The sequence below is a fragment of the Heterocephalus glaber genome, unplaced genomic scaffold, assembly GCF_053883595.1.
Source record: "Heterocephalus glaber isolate CG9 unplaced genomic scaffold, H.glaber_assembly_v1.0 deba00001550, whole genome shotgun sequence".
Taxonomy (NCBI): Eukaryota; Metazoa; Chordata; class Mammalia; order Rodentia; family Bathyergidae; genus Heterocephalus; species Heterocephalus glaber.
In genome coordinates, this window is record NW_028258343.1 from 9333826 (window position 1) to 9353635 (window position 19810).

Here is a 19810-nt window from a genome sequence, read left to right on the forward strand (position 1 = left end):
CTTATGTTGTCTGATTTAATATCTGATTTAAAGGTACAGCTGAAGTGTCTCTTTTTAAAATTGGACATTTCATAGGCATTTAAAGGCAATGTTGCTTCAATATTTGAAACTTTTTGTGAAATATTCACTGGAGTGCTAGCATTATTTACTTAGGAACGTTGGATTTTAACCAGCTTTAGTCTACATAAAATAAGCTGTGAAACTAAGGGGCCAAAAACATACACTGGAGGAAAGACAGCTTTTTAATAAACAGTGCTGGGAAAATTGAATATCCACATGCAGAAGACTAAGTCTAGACCCATGTATCTCACCATGTGCTGAACTAAAAACAAAATGGACCAAAGAAATAAATATTAAAACAAACAAGCTGCTGAAAGAGAAAATAGGTAAAATTCTTGAAGATACAGTATTGTTGTAGGCAAGAACTTTCTGAACAGAAACCCAATGGCACAAGAAATAGTACCAAAAATCAACAAATGGGATCATATCAAATTTAAAAGCTTCTGCATGGCAAAAGAAACAACCAACAGAGTGAAGAAACAGCCTACAGAATGGAAAAAATTTTTGCCAGCTATTCCATGGATGGGGGAACTAACATTTAGAATATATAAAGAACACACACACAAAAATTAGACTGAAAAATAAAAGACCCAATCACAAATGAACAACTGGGCTGGGGATTTAGCTCAGTGGTGCCTCCACTTGCCTCACAAGCGCAAAGTCATGAGTTTAATCCCTGGCACCACCCTCCCCCCACAAAGGACAAATGAAATGAATAGACACTTCTCAGAAGAAGTACACATAGCCAATAAATACATGAAAAAATGTTCAATATCACTGGATATAAGAGAAATGCAAATTAAAACTACATTGAGATACCATTTTACCCCAGAAAGAATGGCTGTCATAAAAAAAAAAAATCAAGTAAGAAATGCTAGTGAAGATGTGGGGAAAAAAGAACTCTTTTACATTGTTGGTGAGAGTGTAAACTAGTACAATCACAAGGATATCAGTATGGAGATACCTCAAAAAACTAGAAACAAAAATTCCATTTGATCCCAGCTATCCTCCTCCTAGGTATCTTCCCAAAAGAGTTAAAATTATCATATTACAGGGATACATGCACGCCCATGTCTATAGCAGCACAATTTATAATGGCTAGATCTTGGAAACAGCCTATATGTCATCAATAGATAAATGGATAAAGAAAATATGGTATCTATACAGAATGGAGCACTACTGTACTGTAAAGAAAGATAAACTTGAATTCATAGGCAAATAGGTGCAGCTTGAGACCATAATGGTAAGTGAAATAAATCAGACACAAAAACTTAAATATCACATGGTTTCTCTTTTATGAGAAACCAGAGTGGGCCGGAGATTTAGCTCAGTGGTTCCGCCGCCTGCCTCGAGAAACCAGAGTAAAAATACAGAGCAAAATGAAAGATAGATAACAGGAAGTAGCGAGATAGAGCTTTCTCAAAGGAGAAGGGGATCAAGAGGTGGAGGGAGGGCAGAGGGAAGGAAGGGATAAAGGATGAAAAAGGAATTGAGATCCTTTATGTACATGTACCAACTCTACACAAGGAATGTAAACGTTATGTACTACAGACATGTACAAAAAATAATAAAAAGAAAGGATGGGTGGAGGGGGAGGAAGGAGAAAGAGAATGAAAAAGGAATTAAGATATGTTATATAAGGCCAGGAACTTAGCTCAGTGGTTTCGGTGCCTACTTCACAAACGCAATGTTCTGAGTGATCCCCAGTACCAAAAAAAAATGTACTCTTGTGGCCAGAGTTAATTTCTCAAAGTTTTTTTTTTTTTGTACCGGGGATCGAAATCGGGTCCTTGCACTTGGGAGTAAGGCAGTGGAGCCACTGAGCTAAATCCCTGGTGGCCAGAGTTAATTTTTGGGCTGGGGATTTAGCTCAGTGGTTCCACCGCCTGCCTCACAAGCGCATGGTCCTAGATGTCCCCCCAAAGCCTCATGTACTCATAGGTGGAGCTTTTCAGAGGTGGCTATACAGGTGTGAAAATAGGTTAAGGGTGTTCCATAACTGATTGGTTTAGCATAGTCATGGGTGTGGATGATGGGAAGGCCCACCCTGTGTGTGGCTGGCACCATCCAATAGGCTTGTATCCTGAATGGACTAAAAGGAAAAGGGAGGCTTACCACTTTCTGCCTGCTCTGTCATGGACTGTTTCTTCTCTGCTATGCCCCTCTGCTGTGCTGCCCTGCCTTGAAGCTAGGGACTTGAAACCTCTACAAACTGTGAGCTAAAATGTATCTCTTCTCCTTTAACTTATGGGTGTTGGGTATTTTGTTCCAGCAATGAAGAAGTAACTAAGACAACACATGTACCAGCTTCCAACAAGGAATGTAAACATTACATACTATACACATGTACTAATAAACTAAACTAAAATATTTTAAAAATATACTTAATATGTATGCTAATTTGTTTCATGTATACTAGTGTGTCGAAGAGAAAGTTTTGTGCTTTTATCTGTTTCTTTTTTGTAACAGTGAGTCTTTTTTTTTCTTTTTCTTTTTTTGGTACTGGGGATTGAACTTGGGACCTTGCTCTTCCGAGGCAGGCTAAATCCCCAGCCCAGAATGAGTCTTTTTGGTCTATGACTTGTACTCTAACATTTTGGCCGTTCTTTCAATATTAGGATACACAGCGTATTAACTATATTATTCTCTATTGGGTTATGAAATCATTTTATTTTTTTCACAGAAGAGTGATTTTTATATTTTCTTTATTAATATTACTAGCATTACATGAAAATAAGAAGCTGTGAAATCCCAGCTTTGATATTTGCACCCAGTAAGTATCAAGCCATTATTAGTAACTATTCCTATTTTCAGTGTTCCTCTATGCACCACGTAGAACTGTCTCACAAAGACCAGTCATGCAGATCATATTTTGGAGGAACCTGAGGTGGAGCGAGAAAGCTCACAGGAACCTCTCATCCTGGGGGAGAACGTGCTAAGGGCCTCGACCATTTACCTGTCATGGCCTAAACAGCAGCCACCTGTTCATTTCCTCACCATTGGTGTAGACCAGGGACGGTGACTTTCAGTGTGTTCAGTGGTAAACAGCCCACTGTGGCACATGTCCTGTAGGTGTGCCCCCACTGGGTTACACAGCTCTGTTGGGAGGTGGTGAGTCAATTCATCCTTCTTTCTACCACCAAAAAGGTGAATGAACTTCTTTTTGCAGAGCCATTTATGCTTATGTCATACGTTTTAGTTGAAACCCTTTTGCTTAATCAGAAACTTTAACTGGGAAAATTAAACCATGTTCCTTGTCTAAATTTCAGTAAGAGAACCACAGGCTGAAATCTGCAGGCTGAATTCATCTGAAACCCTTGTGACCTGTATTTTGGGGACCAAAGGCCAGTGCTTTATGTTCAGGAAAGTCAGCTCTGTGTTCTGGAACTGGACTGTCTTAAGCCCCATAGGAGCACATGTGCCTTCTCACCAGGACCTAACCCTGGGACACTCCCTTCCAGCCCACTGAGCAGGGGAGATGAAACCAACAAAGACACCTAGGGCCACGGGTTCCTTCCGGGGAGCTATGTTCTCTCACATGGTCTCATTTTCCCCAAGTCTGGTCTGTGTAACAGTTGGATCTCGTAGTTTAAGCTTCTCTGGGTCAATTCCCGTAGCCTCGGCTCAGCCCTGAATTGCTGCCTGTGCAGCACAGAGTCCTTGGTTTCTCAACAGGTAGGATGTACTGCTAGGCTCTGTGGGTATGAAAAGGAATCCACCTGCACCCTCCCTAGAGCTAAAAACAAACAGCCTTGCCAGACTGGAGGGCCACAGTGCTTTCTAAAGAAATTCCAATAATGAATAAGTATATTTCTAATTTGTTCGAGGAATTAAAAGTAAACAGTGCAAAACTGGATCACAGTGGCCAAGGGTGGATAGTATTCCGACCTATATACATCAGAAATACGTTATGTAATATTATAGGACTCGGAATTTAAATGTGATTTTTAGAATTAAGTCCTTAGCATTTTGAATTTAATTGAGGCATGTAAGCCTTAAAGCATGATGGACTCAAAAAGCACTGTCACAGTAGTTTTTGTGGGTACAGTAATGACCAGCAGGGGGCGCGAGGGAGCTGGGAACTTTGTCCTCATCTCTGAGCGTAGCTAATTGTCAACAGGCAATCCCTATATGAAAAATTGATCAAGCCAGATTGCAAGATATGTAAAGTTTATTATATGTAAATTTATGCTTATGGAAAAGAAATCCTCTAAAAACAAAAGACAAAGACTGTAAAAAGGTTTTACATTTTTTAAAACTCATTAACAAGATACCAATTTCAAGAGATACAGTTACATTGCAAAATGTAATTCTCTTTTAAAAAGCTAGTAATGACTTAACTGATGAATTACAAATGTAGCTATTAGCGATTAAAAACAATACTTAGGAATTTAAGCAGCTTGAGTAGTTAAGCTAGGCAAAGAAAATTCTTGTTCTCATATATATATATATATACATATACATATACATATACATATACATATATATATAAAATTCCAGTAATATTCTCTTAAATTCCTGTTAAAAATATAATCAGTATTATAGTCAGCAAAATGCCTTTGACTGACGCCTGGATTATTTTACCACTTTACCTGGTTACACAGTGATTTTTTTTTGTCAGATGTAACTGACATCAGTTTTGTCTTTAAGATAAATGAAGTGATAACTCACATTGCAGCATCATGTGGAAAATATTCAAACTACATGTAAAATGCTCTTTTTTTAATTAAATGGAGAAATCTATTGTCCCACAAAGAGTTGTTTCTCACAAAGAGTGTAAAACTACAGGTTGGCTATGGTAATAGCAACTAAACTACATCCAACCCTGAAGGTAGAAAAGTCCCTGAAAAGAAATACACAGCCTAGTTATAATATGCCATATAAAGGTTGTATTCTTATGTTTTAAACTTCTCCCAATGCGGAGAAACTCTGATGCTTCCATGGTTCCCTTACTAGGCGGTGGCACATAAAGTTATTTAGTGAACATTATCACGATCATGGCTTACGATTTAATTCAATATGACAAACACTTATACATAGCAGCCGTGGTTTGGATGTTGGTTATGACAATATTTGCAGTTCAACTGAAGAACACGCACTGGTTAAATTTGGTACAAAGCTTGAACACTCAGGACAGATTGGCACAATACATGCAGATAGAGAATTCTCTCTTCAAGTCAGACATCACCAAATAAGCCATTTTCCTAGTCCTGTTCCCCAAGCTTCCTCCGCGGTATAGGCGATGTTTGGTGCCAGGGCTTCGGAAAACATCGCCCAGAGTAAGGAAGGAGCCAGGCAGTCATCTGAAGGCGTGGTGGAAGTGCGGCAGGATGGCCGTGCTGGCGCCGGCCGTGAACACGTGCGGGATGGGCGGCAGGGGCAGCTGGCCCAGGCTCACGGCGCCCACGGCCAGCGGGGCCTCCTGCTGCTGCGGCCCCAGGCAGCCCAGCCGATGGGGATGGGGCAGGGGCTCGGCGGGCCCCAGGGCGAGCGCACCGCTGCCAAAGGCGTTCTGGGCGGTGGGCGGGGGCAGCTGCCAGAGGCTCAGCAGGGACGAGAGGTCCAGGGAGGCCGGGATGGTCAGGTTCACGGCATCCGCGGGCAGCTCCTTGGGCAGGCCGACCTTCCCGGGCCCCGCCTTGGCCAGCTCGAAGCCGGCGCTCAGCTTGTGAGGTGACTGAGGCTCTGGCAGCAGCAGGTCCTCGAACAGACCGACGCTGCAGAACGCTTTCGTGTCCGCCTTGAGGGGCAGGCCCGCCAGGACGGGGTATGAGGTAGAAGTGGCGTTGTACTTGTGATTCGGCAGGGTCGGGGGAGGAGAGCCGGGGCCCACCGTGGGGTGCAAGGCGGCCAGGGGCTCCGGCGGCCCGGGCTGGGCAGCCTGCTCCGGGGGGCTGAGGGGCAGGCCGTGCGCCTCGGCCGGCACGGGCACACCGCCCGCAAACCCGTTCTGGGCAGCGGGCCCCAGAGGGAAGGGGGACGGGGCCGCGGCCTTCTGCGGGAACGAAGGCGACACGGGGTGGAAGGTGCCCAGGAGCTCCCCGCCCTGCAGACTCTCCTTCAGCAGCTCCTGCGAGTGCGTCTTCTTCGTGTGCCGCGTGAGGTGGTCCTTGCGCCCGAACCTCTGCGCGCAGAACTGGCACAGGAAGTCCTTGCAGCCCGTGTGCACCACCAGGTGGCGCCGCACGTCCTTCCGGGTGTAGAAGCAGCGCTCGCAGTGGTCGCACTGGTGCTTCTTCTCCTTGGCGGTGCCAGGCGGCTTCTCCTCCGCGTGGGCCTTCAGGTGGTCCAGCAGCACCTCGGTGCTCGCCAGCTCCAGGGCGCAGACCCCACAGGTGAGGTCCCCGGCGCTGGCCGCGTGCAGGGCCAGGTGGCGCTTGTAGCCCAGCATGGTGTTGTACTTCTTCCCGCACTCCTCGCACCCGAAGGCCATCTTGTTGGGGTCGTGAGTCTGGAGGTGGTTCTTCAGGTGGTCCTTCCTGTTGAACGTCTTCTCGCAGTGGGCGCACTGGTGAGATTTCTGGGGAGAGTGGGTAGCCATGTGCCTAGGGGGGAAGCAAACATTGCACAGCGGGAGTTGGACAAGGGTGTGGAAATAACAGCACCCAGAATGTTAAAAGTTTGGTACACGTTCACTTTAAAACTACATTTCTGTACTTCCCAAATACATAACATTTTATCATTGAAAACCAAGAGCTACCCGGACTCCCAGCACTCTGGGGGGCTGAGGCAGGAAGATCACAAATCCGAGCCCAGCAGTAAGACCCTGTCTCAAAATAAAAATATAAAAGGCTGGGGATACAGATCAGTGTGAAGACCCTGGGTTCAATCCCCAGGACTGAAAACAAACAAAACCAGACCAAAAAACCAGCAAACCCAAGGACTACTAAAAGCATAATGCAATTTGCACACCCAGAAGAAATGCCTTTTGAGAAGATAGTGTGTCTTGCTAATGTATATAGAGTTCTAGACAAATACGAGTTTGAAAAGTATGTGATGGAAGGCTGAGGCGGGACAGTGGCAAGTTCGAAGCTAGCCTGGGCAACTTAGAGAGACCCTATCTCAGAATAAAATTTAAAAAGAAGTTCAAGTCTCCCTGGTTCAGTCTCCAGTACTGGAAGCAACAACGAAACCCTATCCTTAACTTTGGAGAAAATATGTAATTGGAACCCACTTTTTAAAAACTGTCATCTTTAAGCTTTATATAATAACTGAAACACCAAGTACTATATGTTAGTATTTCTCACACATTCTTTTTTTTTTTTTTTTTTCTGGTACTGGTGATTGAACTCAGGACCTTGCACTTCCAAGGCAGGTCTGAGCTAAATCCTTGACTATATGCTAGTATTTCTTATAAAACAGAATCCTGCATTACAGCTTGCGGCTTGCAGGTGCCACATACGTTGCTCTATCCCTTAAGGCATCCTCTTAAGAGGCTTGTCTTACTAACAATTTTAGTGCAACTGTATCCTCTGAGTTTGTGACTTTGGATACAAAAAAATTTCTAACAACTCATTCTATTAAAAAAAATACACTCTCTTTCAGACTATATGTTTAACTCAAAAGTATATTTAATTATACCTTTTACCACTGCCTACTCTATCTTACCCATTCCCGATAAGTAGTCGCGAACAGCAGTGGTTTAGAAGACAGTGGTCTCACTAAGAGTCAGACTGGAAGCCAGTTCCAAAATTATAAAGCTGATATGGATCACTGTTTTCAAAATAAAAGCAAAACCTCCTTGTACACCTCCTTCCTCTGTCTCTTAAACAAGAGTAACCTGCCATGTGCAGGGAATAAAAGGTTGGCATGTAAAACGTGCTGAGAGACAAGAACCAATACAACAGGCATTTGAGAAATCAGACATGCTGCTGTCTCCACATTCCGGATGTACTTAGGTGCATCCATAGGTTCCACAAAGGGTTTTTAAAAGCATGTTAAGAGGGGCAGTAGCCATCTTGTTCTAAAGATATCCACATGTGGCGGGATTGGTATGGGGCGGGGCTGACTTCCAACTTAGTATTCACACTGTTTCTATTTGGCTTACTAATAATAGATCGTGCTGCAAAGGACTGTCCCAAGTCTTCTCTTGTTGGCTTTCTTCCCCTTTCTTTGTGGAGGATTTTAATCTGGCTTGATTTCATCTATCATCCATGGACTGTGACCATAAGACTCCGTCTTGGACTTGAACTGCCCTGCCAAATCATCTCTTCTCACCCTTTGCTGACTGCACCTAACTGGTTTTATTGTCTGCTGTACTTGGACCTATGTTCTTTTTCTGGTTAATCAAGTCAGTTATTTTGTCCTTCAATTACTGTTCATAAAATAGAACTCCTGTGTAATGCTGGGAGATGGGGTGGAATGCTGCCCTATTACCTTTTCTTTTTTTAGGACAAACCTAAAGCATCCTGCCATCCCAGTCTCATTCCTTTAAGATTGTACGGCCAGAGAGACTCTGGGGGCTGGGGCAGGGAGCTCAGTGCCTGCATAAAAGCACATGGTTTCCCTGTTTTGCTTACTTCACACCCTTAACTGGACAAGCCATTTCCCTTGAACTACCTCAGTGATGCTTAAGACATTTTCAGTGCAGTTTCACCACATAATGCCAAGGAATTTGACTCCAATAATCTGCTTGCTCTGCTGTCTTTCCCAGGTATTTCTCTCCTTCTGTGTCTCTCAAGCTTTATCCCCGAGACTGAGCCACAGCCCAGGCCACTGTAGGTGCTGGGGTGATGCCTGCTGCCTGCTCAGCAGCAGCTTGATGCACAATAGGGAGCCGCCGAGATGACCCTGGTGTGCACTGTGCGCATTCAGACCGCTATCATGACAACTAAGTGGCCTGTGTGCACAGGAAATGCTCGAATTGTAAAGTGCCTATACATTGACAAGCTTAATTCAAACAATCAACCTATAGCACAGTACAGCATCTGTAACAGTGGTGTGCTTACAGCCAGGAGCATGATTTACATTTTCTTTCACGTCATTCAAGTGCCTTCCTCTGGGCACTCCAAGATTGAATAATAATGAGGCCCGTTAATATCACTCAAAGGAAAGGCATGCTTGCTACTGCTGGCTCTCACCTGTGCATTTCTATGTGTGCATCAGAAAGCTGAAGCCTAAAGACACGGGCAGAGCACATTTCCCCTTACCAGGCATCAAAAGCAACACAAATTAGTGGCAGTCCTAGTGCGTGGCTCTGCGAGCCCCACAGACATCGGCACACAGCCTCCGCTGGCAGGCACAGTACTGTCTGGCCGAATAGTCTGCCTTCTCTATATTACTACAGTCCTTGGAAACAGAAGCTGTATGTCATGTATCATTTCCCTCGTGGCATGGAGTACCTAATAGCTCTCAAGAAATAATTCAGATTAAACATATATTTCTTTAAGAGACTCATCTGGTACAGCAGTGTTCTGCAGCGCTCACAGGCTGCGCATCTGCACACACAATGGAACCCACTTGTGCAGGTGCCTTTCCCACGCCAGGTGACAAGCTGCTCCAAAAACCTGCACCTGTGGGGTCTCCTCCTCTCCAGCCTCTCTCGAGGGACCTGGGTAAGCCCTTGCACCCTCTGCCTGCACTCTCGAAACAGGAAGCAGGAGGCTGTGTTTTCTAGTGTCTGCCTGCCTACCTCCTCGGCTGTGGGCTCCTTGCCCTTCTGCCTTCATGCCGGCTGTGTATTACATACAGGTGCACAAGAAATATCTGTCGAAGGAATGAACTGATATTGCACAGCAAAACTGTCAGACCGAAGCACAGCGATCCCTGGAGAGAACAGGTTTAAGGAATGGCTGAAAGGCCACCGCGCATGCCTTTGCCCTTGGAGTGAGCGGTCTGAGGGGGCCGGAGGAGCCTTCCTAGCATGTCTCACCTCGTCAATTTGTATCTGGAAATGAAGGCTTTGCCACAGTCAGCCTGCAAGCACTTGAACGGCCGCTCCCTGGAGTGGGAATAGTTGTGGACAGTGAACTTCTCCAGGGTGAGGAATGTCTGGCCGCATAGCTGGCAGGGGAACGTGGCCATGGGCTTTGCTTCTCACACCTCTCTCTTCAGATGTGCTGACCCAAGGCTGTGCCATTTAAGCACAGATGGAAGGAAGGCACTGTGCACATCAGCAGAGTCACTGCGGCCGGACTGCAGAGAAGGCCAGAGGCAGCATCACCACCCAGTGCTACCCAGACATGGAGCTCTCGGACGTGCCCAGTTCGCTTCCTGCTTCCCCACGTTCCGGTTTACACGCAGCCTCGAGATGCAGGCGCAGGAAGGGTGTCTGCATGGCTACTGCTGGGTGGGGTTCTGCATCACCAGGCGCCTGTGGAAACAAGAAGTTGCCTTGTGTCAGCCATGCACAGCCTTGCTTCTCCTCCCTGCCACTTCAGAAGCAACCGCCCACGCTCAGCACGTTCCTCTACACGGCCCTAACTGGCACAGTTCTCCCTGAGCGCTCCAAGAGGCCCTTCTGCCCGGAGAGCTTCCCCTCTGCTTCTCACGAGTGGCGCCATCAAGCCTTCGGCTCGCGCTTCGGGATGATGGGGCACACGGCTTAGGGACCAGGAAGGCTCTTCCCATTGATTCGGCCTACTGTGAGGCTCAGGTGACAAGACAAGAAAAACCCACCTTGGTGTGCTGCAGTGTTTTACTGGTCATAAGCAAAATTCTCCCTCCTATTCAAACCATGGGTTTCCTCCTTCACACACTGTTAGCATAAGATAAGTTGTCTATGACACCTGTTTAAACTTCCAGAGGATGAGAAGAAATCATTTGTATATGTCTAAGGCAATTTGTTTGTCACGTCATGGCGCACAGGGCCTGGTATAAACATGAGTAGAGCTGGGGAGCCGCACTGATGTGGCCAGGCGAAGAGCATGTTTCCATGGAAACGAGACTGACGGCTGCTCTGAAAGCGCAGGCCACACTTCCACTTGTAGCACCGTCTTCTCGAAAGCTGTTCTGTCCCTCTCTGTCCCTTTTGTTCACGAAGTCATTACCTCAGTCTTCAGCTACCCCTGGGCAGGACAGTTGTAGGAGCTGGGCCTGCCAACTCCTCCAACCCAGCCAATGCCACCGAACTCCACGGTCTTTTTTCTCTACCAATGGACCCTCATCTGAGGAAATGCTTACAATGTCTAAGACACCACCATGAATATCAACCTGCCACTACAACTGGAAAATTCCACACCTGACTTCATATGATGGGTTACTTAAAACACAGACACACTAGAAATGTATAAAACTACCTCAGGTTATGGTTAAGGTGTATATGAAATGCAAGTACATTTTGTGTTAAATTTTGTGAGAATTAAGTTCCATTCCCAAGATATCTCATATATATTCATTCCAAAATCCAAACAACTCCAAAAGACCGAAACTCTTGTGGTCCCAAAGTGTTTCATTCATCTATTTTATTCATTCTCCCTGACTCCCTGACTCCCTGGTCATCCTGAGATGACCAGTAAGTCCAACAGAACTTTCCACAATGATGGCAATGCTAGGTATATTATGACTCTTAAACACTCGAAATGTGCCAGTGAGAAGCAGTAATTTATTCTGTTTAATTTCAATAGTCACATGTAGCTAACTGCAGCTTCATGGAACAGGCAGATGCTTAGATTTCCTGGCAAGGCTGGCTTTCCTTGGACATAACTGCATTCACTCTCAGGTGTTTTCCCTGGAATGTGGGAGGAATTTGTGTCATCTATTTTATAAACACAGTGGAAAGATTTGGCAGTTCAAATTCCCGCTTACTCATGTAGGCTATATCCCAAGTTTCTGTTTCCACTTTTATGATAGTCACGTGATGTATGGAAGCGGGGTGGGGTTTGGGGACAATCAACTGAGAGAAAATGACCTGGAAGCAAATTTTAATTAAAAAAATCTCCATACAGATGTTATAGTATTTATGAAACACTGAGATTAAAATAGAACCATGTGTCCATGTACAACTAATGGCTTCTAACAATTCAATGATGGATATGGTGGAGAAAAGACATAATCTCCCCGTGTATGCCCCATCAGTTATTCATGCTGGGAGGAACCCATGCAGACAAGGCACATGCAGAAGGAATAGAAGAGACAAAAAATGATGAGCTGCATACTTTGTTTCTCAGCAGATGTAAATCTCCACTGATCACTTACCAACATAAAAGGAGTACAAAGGAAAATCAGATATATTCAATTTTTAAAACTGCCCTTTGGATAAAGTTTTTCAGATCCACTTTCCGATCACTTGTCGCTAGATTCACAAGCCCAACAGTCATGTACATTGTCCATATGTTCTTTCCCGCTAGCGTTCCAAGATGGTGACTATAATCAGAGCATTAGGATGGCCATGTTTCATTTAGGAGCAAGGCATACTTCCTCCACTTCAGGTTCCCAAACCTTCCCTCAAAAACAAAGTCTCTCAACTTTTTACACATACCTAACTTAGTTTATGAATGTTCTTCCCAAGATCTTGTGAGTTGTAGGTTTGTGTTAAATATACCCAGCCTAACACAAGGGATAAAGTTGGTCCTCAAATGTTGAGCTGAATTAATTACATGATAGTGAACATATTTTAATTTCTTTAGTGATTAGCTCAAATTCATATGAGCTATAAAATTCAGCCACCATAACTATGTATTTCATAAATATGGGCCTTAGAATACAAGTGTTTGCACTGTTTTCATGATATAATCACTAATGTCTATAACTGTCTTTCCCAGCAGACTACACTGAGGATCAAAGCTTAGCTATTAAAATAAATAAGTAGGCTGGGGATTTACCTCAGTGGTTTCGCCACCTGCTGAGCAAGCGCAAGGACCCGAGTTCGATCCCCGATACCAAAAAAATAAAAAATAAAATAAATAAGTAAACTGTGTGGATATGTGCAACATCTCATCACCAGGCACTCCATCGGTACCGGCTACATTCGGATGATTCTGATCTTTAGTTGAAACTTGATGTACTTCTGGCCGCATCCTTGAAAAAGACTTCTGATCCCTTTCTACTGCCTGGCCTACCCACAGCAATCCTAGGAAAACTGACAAAGTGCTGGTCCTGATGAGAGTCTGCCTGTTCTACCGCTCGACAACGGATTGCATCTGAATCTGAAATGTGGTACTATTTCAACACCTGTCACCCTGGAAAGATAGTAAGTCTTCCCCCAAAACATCTCAGGGCATAATTTTCAGTCCCCTTGATTCTAAAAATACTGAGTGAGTGATACAGATCTGCCAGGACGCCAAAGAAGGCTCGTGCCATCTGCTTCATTCTGTTCATGCTGATTATTTTAGGGATGAGAGAGGATCAGACGGGAATAAGAACATATATATATATGGCAACAGCCAGGAAAGACTGTGTCCCTGGGGGCTGGGGAAACAGCGGCGAAGGGGAGGTCAGAGCACAAGTGGAGTTCCAGGACTTTCCTGATGCCACGTAACACAATCACCTAACGGGGGACAACTGTTTCACAGCATTCTCAAAATAAACCATGACTTCTGGCTTCCACTTCCATTGTTCCCTATGATTCAATTCAAGGCCCATTTCTGAGGGGAAAATGAATTTCCATTTTTGGTCTTCCAGGATGGATGCTCTCATTTTTATTTTCACACCATTCATCACTACATCTTATGGATAAGAAAGTTCTACTCCAAATCTCTTCCTCATGCACCAGATATAAATAATGTTAAGGCCAATTTTAAAAGACCTCTAACAAATTTGTTATTTCTTATATTCACAATTAGGAAGCAGCCAGTCCTGGAACAGGAAAGATAGAAATTCTTTGCTGGTCTGCTCCTAGGAAGCATCTAGAGTACTTTTCTTAGTGTCAGTTCTTTGAAGGACTTGGGTAGCAAGTGTCTGTTAGAAAAAAATAAAGAACTACTCAGAACCATCAGCAAAGGTAAGAGGAGGCCAGAAGCTCTGGGTAGTTGTCACTGCTTACTTTTTATTCTGTGCATGTCCTAAAATCTACTGAGCACTGTGCCTGAGTGAATGCCATGCCAGAGAAGGTAGGCTTATATGACTGATCAGTGGGAAAAGGTGCTCATGGCATGTGACCATCTCAAACTACACGTGAGGCCGCGACAAAGCTCTGGGGTGGCCATGGCGGGCTTATGTCAGCCTTGACCAAGAACAAGCCCCTCTGACTTGTCTGGAACTCCATGCAGAATTAGGAAGCACGCATACTGGAGTCCTTGTGTAGACAGGGACCATAACTTTGCTTGGATTTTCCAAGGGGTCCTAGGTCAAACAGGTTAAAGAACAATGACTGAGATGAGAAAATCCTCCTTGATGTTATCAATATTCTGTTGGACTCTTCACAATGTCATTGATATTTCCTAGCCCATGGGCTACATATTTTGTGTCTGGTTTTTGTGGAGTTAAAATGAAAAGGAAAAGCCCTGGGACATTGTTTTTCTCAAATTCAAGTGGTAAAACAACTTGCACAAATTTCATTTCAAATACAGGAAGAGATGATCGTTTCACAGGTCCTGCCCTGAGCGACAGATGTACCTTACAACTAGCTGTAAGGTGCCCTCCAGTCATAGGGTTTCATTTGTCAGCATGTTTTAAAGTCACTTATTTAAAACTCCTCGATGAAGCATTACGATATTATCATTAAGGTCCATCAACACTTGGTCCATCAACACTGCCCAGGATGAGCTCCAGGGCTGTCACCCCACAGTTGCCCACAGCCCGTCAAAGCCTCGGGTGCGTCGCCTTGCTATTCGTGTGCCACATTCTCTCAGGCAAATGTGCTTCCCTCCTGGAATGCCTGCCGTCCTGGTCCACCTGGCCAGCTCCTCTCCTGTCACTGCTGGACAGAGCACTGAATTCCTCTTCCGGCCAGTGGGGTGCACGTGACTGTCCCACAGACATGTCCTCCACACCTGCCTGAAGCTGTTTCGCCTCAGTATGTGCTCACTGGCCGGAAGCTCGGCTGCCCCTGCCCCCATCCTGCTGTGGTAGGGCCATCCCACAGCCTGCTGGACACTCAGGTTTACTGCCTACAGGTTTCTTAAACTGTTGCCTTGAGAGAATTTTGTTATGCCAGCAACTAAGCTCTTATTTTCTTAGAAATGAGGCCTTAAATAAGCAAGAACACCAAAGTGAAGTGTTTATCTAATATTCAGAGAGAAAAAGAAAGCTCTCTAGTGCAGTATAGCCCTACTTTAGAACATCAGGTCTATGTACTAGCCATAAAATTCGAAAAAGGATGGATGCATTCCATTTGCAAATAGCATGAGTTGTATCTACTTAAAGATGGTAGAGTGAATAAAAGCATGTTGCTCTGGTCTTCCCAGAAACTCTGCTACAGACAAGGGGGAAGGGGAGGTTCCCTCAAGGACCCAAGCATTACCCTACAATGAGGCCCTTGTTGACAAGCCCTACCTAAGTACACAAGAGACGCTTCCTTGGCTCTTTAATGGCTCTCCACTCCCACATCAGTAGGCAGTCAAGGATTACCAGGAAACAGGATACAGCATCTGCGAGGAAAAATCACTGCAAAACTTATAGGAAAAAGCAGCTAGGATGGGGAAGAGAGAACACAGAAGAAAAATTTAAAAGCTACTATTGTTAATATCCTAAAGGGGGGTAGGAGAGATACTTAAAAGATGACCAGGGTATTAAGAGAACGAGATTTTTAAGAGATGCACAATAACAAAAATGGCAGTGGTAAGCATAAGACCCCAGGAGCAGGGACAGTTATTGGAGGCAGGCATCTCAGAATCTGCGATTTTAATTAATTTTCCTGATGACTCTTAGCCACCTTCAAGTTTGACAATTCAGCTTCTTTAGAGGAAACCTGATGTTTTCCATGTAAGTTGGTCCTATTGCTCACTAATGATTCCCCCACAAAGCAACTCAGCTAATATAATCTGGAGACTAATAGTAAATCATTTACAAATAAAATGGCTACAATATGAATAGTTAGATTAAGAACCTGGAGTTACTTTTAAGTTAACAAACAGTTTATGATCTTTACTACATGACAAACTTACTTATTAAATGTTTCATTATTGTACTACGAGCTGTGGATCATAGAATAAGGCAATGAACAGAAATAACAGATATAAATTTAAAATAAACCTTTCATTACTTGTAGATCATGGTCTACATAGAAGACACAAAAGAATTCATACCAGAAGATTAGCATTACAAAGGTTGTCATTGTTTAGTTATCAAAATCAAACTACAAAATTCAACTGCATTTCTAAATACCAGCAAAGAGAGATATAATTTTAAATGCCACATATATTAGCTGCAAAACAAAGATACCTAAATAATGCCCAGCAAAAGGAAAAGAGGCGATATATAAAATGGAAGTCACAGACAGGATGCGTGTATTCAAAGATGTTCATGCTTTGGAATCAGCAGATATAATACAATACAATTGCTCATGGAAAAGCAATAAATCATAGTGAAAATAATTAGCAAGGTAGATAGGAATTTAGTTGTTTAGGGAGCAATCAGCTGTTGATGGGGAGATCAGGGTAAGTTTCAAGGAGGACTCCAAGATTAAGATGAGCTTGCAGGTTTAGCAGTTGTTCAAGGGGGGGCTGGTCCACTCCAGGCTAAGGTAACAAATGGACATAGGACATCTGAAAACAAGTAGTTTAGTAGGACTAGAACAAGGGCTCGAATATGAGGTAGAGCAGTGAAGCAGGATGGAGAAGCAAGCACATACCAAGTCATGAAGGGTCCATTCTAGCTAGCTAGGGAAGCGTACATTGGTTGTACATTTTCAGCAGACTCACTCATTTGCTCAGTCAAGACCGTACCAGCTCTGGCGGAGGCAGACAGTGAGAAGAGAAGAGTAACCATAGGTAGAGAAAGCCCGTGAGACCCTGTCTGAACAGGATGGGGAAGAAGCTGTGGAGGTGAAGCCCATGACTGTGGGCCTCAGAGTCATAGAGAATGGAGAGAAGCCAAACTCCCCAGAAGAAAGGATGGTCCAGGCACAGATGACCAAGGAGCCAGTAACAGGAAGCCATTATAAGCAACAGCCTGGTCATCAGATGCCACTTTCTGATGCTAACTCCGGCAGGAAGGAGCCACATAGGAGTGTAGCGGGCCTGGGCCAGGTGGAGACCACTTAGACTTCCACTCTGTCACAGAAGAGGTAACGCTGAGCTGTCCAAGGAGAAAAGTTCTAAGTGACCCTTTGTAAGCAGACTAGTTAGATTAGGATTTAGGATCCCCGAAAGAGGTGAGAGTGGTGGCAGAGATGGAAAGTCCCAGAGGAAAACTCCAGCGAAAAATAGGAGCTAGGAATTTCATTTTAGACATGTTGAGTTGAATGGTGCTTAGTGCCACTCAGGCCAGTAAGGAGATGCCCAGCATGGAGTTGCTGGAATCCTCTTCCAAAGAATGGTGAGCAGGCCCAGCGTGGTGGTCCACACCTGCACTCCCAGTACTCTGGGAGGCTGAGCAGGATTGCAAGTTTGAGCCCAGCATGGGCAACCTGGAGAGACCCTGTCTCAAAATAAAAGAGGGCTGGAGATGTAGCTCAGTATGAAGGGCCTGGGTTCAATCCCCAGTACTGGGAAGGAGGGAGGGCAGGGAAAGGATGAATGGATGGACAGTGGGACAGACAGAGACAAACGGTGAATGGGACCCTTTGGCTTCAGGAAGATGACACCACCTGAATTCTGAACACTGCTTATCCAGGTGACTTTACAAATGTCTCTGAGCTCTCTGTGGGTGGCCTTGAATCCTGACAGGAAGCTCACACAACCAACTTTGATCACCAGTGTTCCTCCTCCCCAGAGTAGTTTGGTGAAGTGGGTTCGCCTTGGGCAAAGGAAGACTTTGTTTTCTTTCCAGCAGGCCACAGCTGGAGTAATCCTCCCCTCAGATTCCTACTCTGCAGGCCGAGTGCCACGGACCTGTGGGGACATGCAGCTGTAGGCGCTGCAGTCACAGAGGAAGGCCCTGCCTGGAAGTGCCCCAGCTTCCTCTGGGGGGACATGGGGCAGGGACTGCTCTGTGGTGTTAGCCATCAGCAAATGGGAACTGAGTCTCAGTTCAAAGCTTGACAAGGTCTGCTACGTAACTCCTGCTTGGTGACAGTACGAACAAGACCCAGACAGCTTTAAAATCCCCTTGGTTGCCTGTCCTCTAGCAGAAGGTGGCTTTCTACAGCCGGGGTCTCTCTTTGTTCTGTTCTGTTTAGCAGACTGGAGAGAGTAGCTAATTTAGAGCAGAGCTGGCCACTACTAGGAGAAAAGCAGCAGCAGCAGACACCAAGTGCGTGTGACGCTGTCTCACCCGGAGTGGGAAGCAGCCCCCAGGGGCACTAAGCCCATGGATGTGAGCCCCAAAGAGCCACAGGTGCCAAACCACAGAGGAGCGAGGCCACTCTGCGGACCAGGCCCGGGGGCGCATCACCATCTTGTGCATCCTGACTCCCAGGCCATGACCGCCACGGCTGCCCTTCCTTGTTGTGCAGAGGTGACGCAGGGCTGGCCTGCTGGGGTTCCCAGGCAGCACCACAGCAACCTAGGGGATGGCTGTGTCCAGAAAGGCAAGTGTTAAATCCAGGATTGGCTCTCAAGCAGAGACGGATTGTCCTTGTTTGAAGAGGACTATTTATCAAGGAAGATTCTAGGTAGCCTGGATGGCGGAAGGGGTGACAAAGGGCTTTGGTACTAGGAGCAGATTTCCTAATCGTTAAAAGTCAGGGATGGGGGCGGTTCCTTTGTGACAGCTGAAAATGTATCCCCCTCCTCCCTCCCTATAAATCTGCGCCGACTGGCCTTTAGACCCTTTTAGGGTCTGCTTCTATAGCTGATGGCGTAATCTCTTTTCCTGGATGCTAAGTGTAGGTCATGGAGGAACCAAAACTCCAATTAACAGCAGGGCCTATTGTCCCAACAGGGCCCCTGCTTAGGGGGAAGAAAAGCCTGGTTCCATCTCAGGAGGCGTGAGGGTGCAGGCTCACCCTGAGAAAAGGGAGGTGAGCATCTGAGCCATGCTGACAAGGAGAAGCCAGACTTGAGAGTCTAAACTGAAAGGAAACTTAATCTATGCTAGCCAGAAAGGATGCTCATGGCTTGGGTTGTTTGATCTTAAGACAACAAACAATGTTACCAGACAGAAAAAAGACAAGCAAGGCTGGGCACGGTGCGGTGGCACACACCTGTAATCCTAGCACTCGGGAGGCTGAGGTAGGAGGATCACCATGAGTTCAAGTTCACCCTGGTCTACACAGTGAGTTCAATGCCAGCCTGAACATGTAGTGAGCCCCTGTCTCAAAAAATAAAAGAAAGAAATCAGTTTGTCAGCAGGATCTGACAGGGGAATGGGATGAGATAATATGTAATTTTTCTTTTTCCTTTCTGAATATCTACACTGCCTAAATTTTGATTACAACCACTTAGACTGAGTCCTGAAGTACCACCAGCTGGGCAGAAGAGGAAGGCGACTGCAGGCAGAGGGAAGAACAGGAAATCAGCACATGGTGCTTTGGAGCTTGGGGCTGGGGGGTGGGGGGCAAGAGGCCCAGGCGGCTCGGGGAAGTGGGCTTAGCTCGGGGAGTATGTGAGGTTCCGCGGACTCCTCAGAGTCATGGCCCATGTCCCTCCCCACACAACTGAGCTGTCTGGAGAGAACAGCAAGCCCGAGGTACTGCTCTGAAGATCCAGGCCCTTCGACCCCTCCAGTCAAGCCCAGGACCAGTCTGATGACCCCAGACAAAAATGTGATGGGTACTTTTAAAACGACAAAGTACACTTTTTTTTCAAGCTTTGTCAATGGATGAATATCC

At 45.4% G+C, this 19810-nt stretch overlaps 1 protein-coding gene across 29 annotated transcripts in view; it reads right to left on the minus strand.

The window, feature by feature from the left end:
* Window positions 1-4216: 4216 nt before the first annotated feature.
* Plagl1 (PLAG1 like zinc finger 1) overlaps window positions 4217-19810 on the minus strand; it is a 112945-nt gene continuing 97351 nt past the window's right edge. For 21 of the 29 annotated variants that reach the window (XM_087190070.1, XM_087190074.1, XM_087190065.1 and 18 more), the window contains exons 5-6: window positions 9932-10372; window positions 4217-6605 (exon numbers count right to left, since the gene is read on the minus strand). In XM_087190070.1, the coding sequence (XP_087046196.1) occupies window positions 5360-6605; window positions 9932-10083 (1398 nt within the window). In that variant the 5' untranslated portion in view covers window positions 10084-10372 and the 3' untranslated portion in view covers window positions 4217-5359. Of the gene's footprint in view, window positions 6606-9931; window positions 10373-15432; window positions 15528-19183; window positions 19291-19810 lie in introns of all 29 variants that reach the window. The other 8 variants (XM_021259302.2, XM_021259301.2, XM_087190076.1 and 5 more) reach the window with 2 other exon arrangements.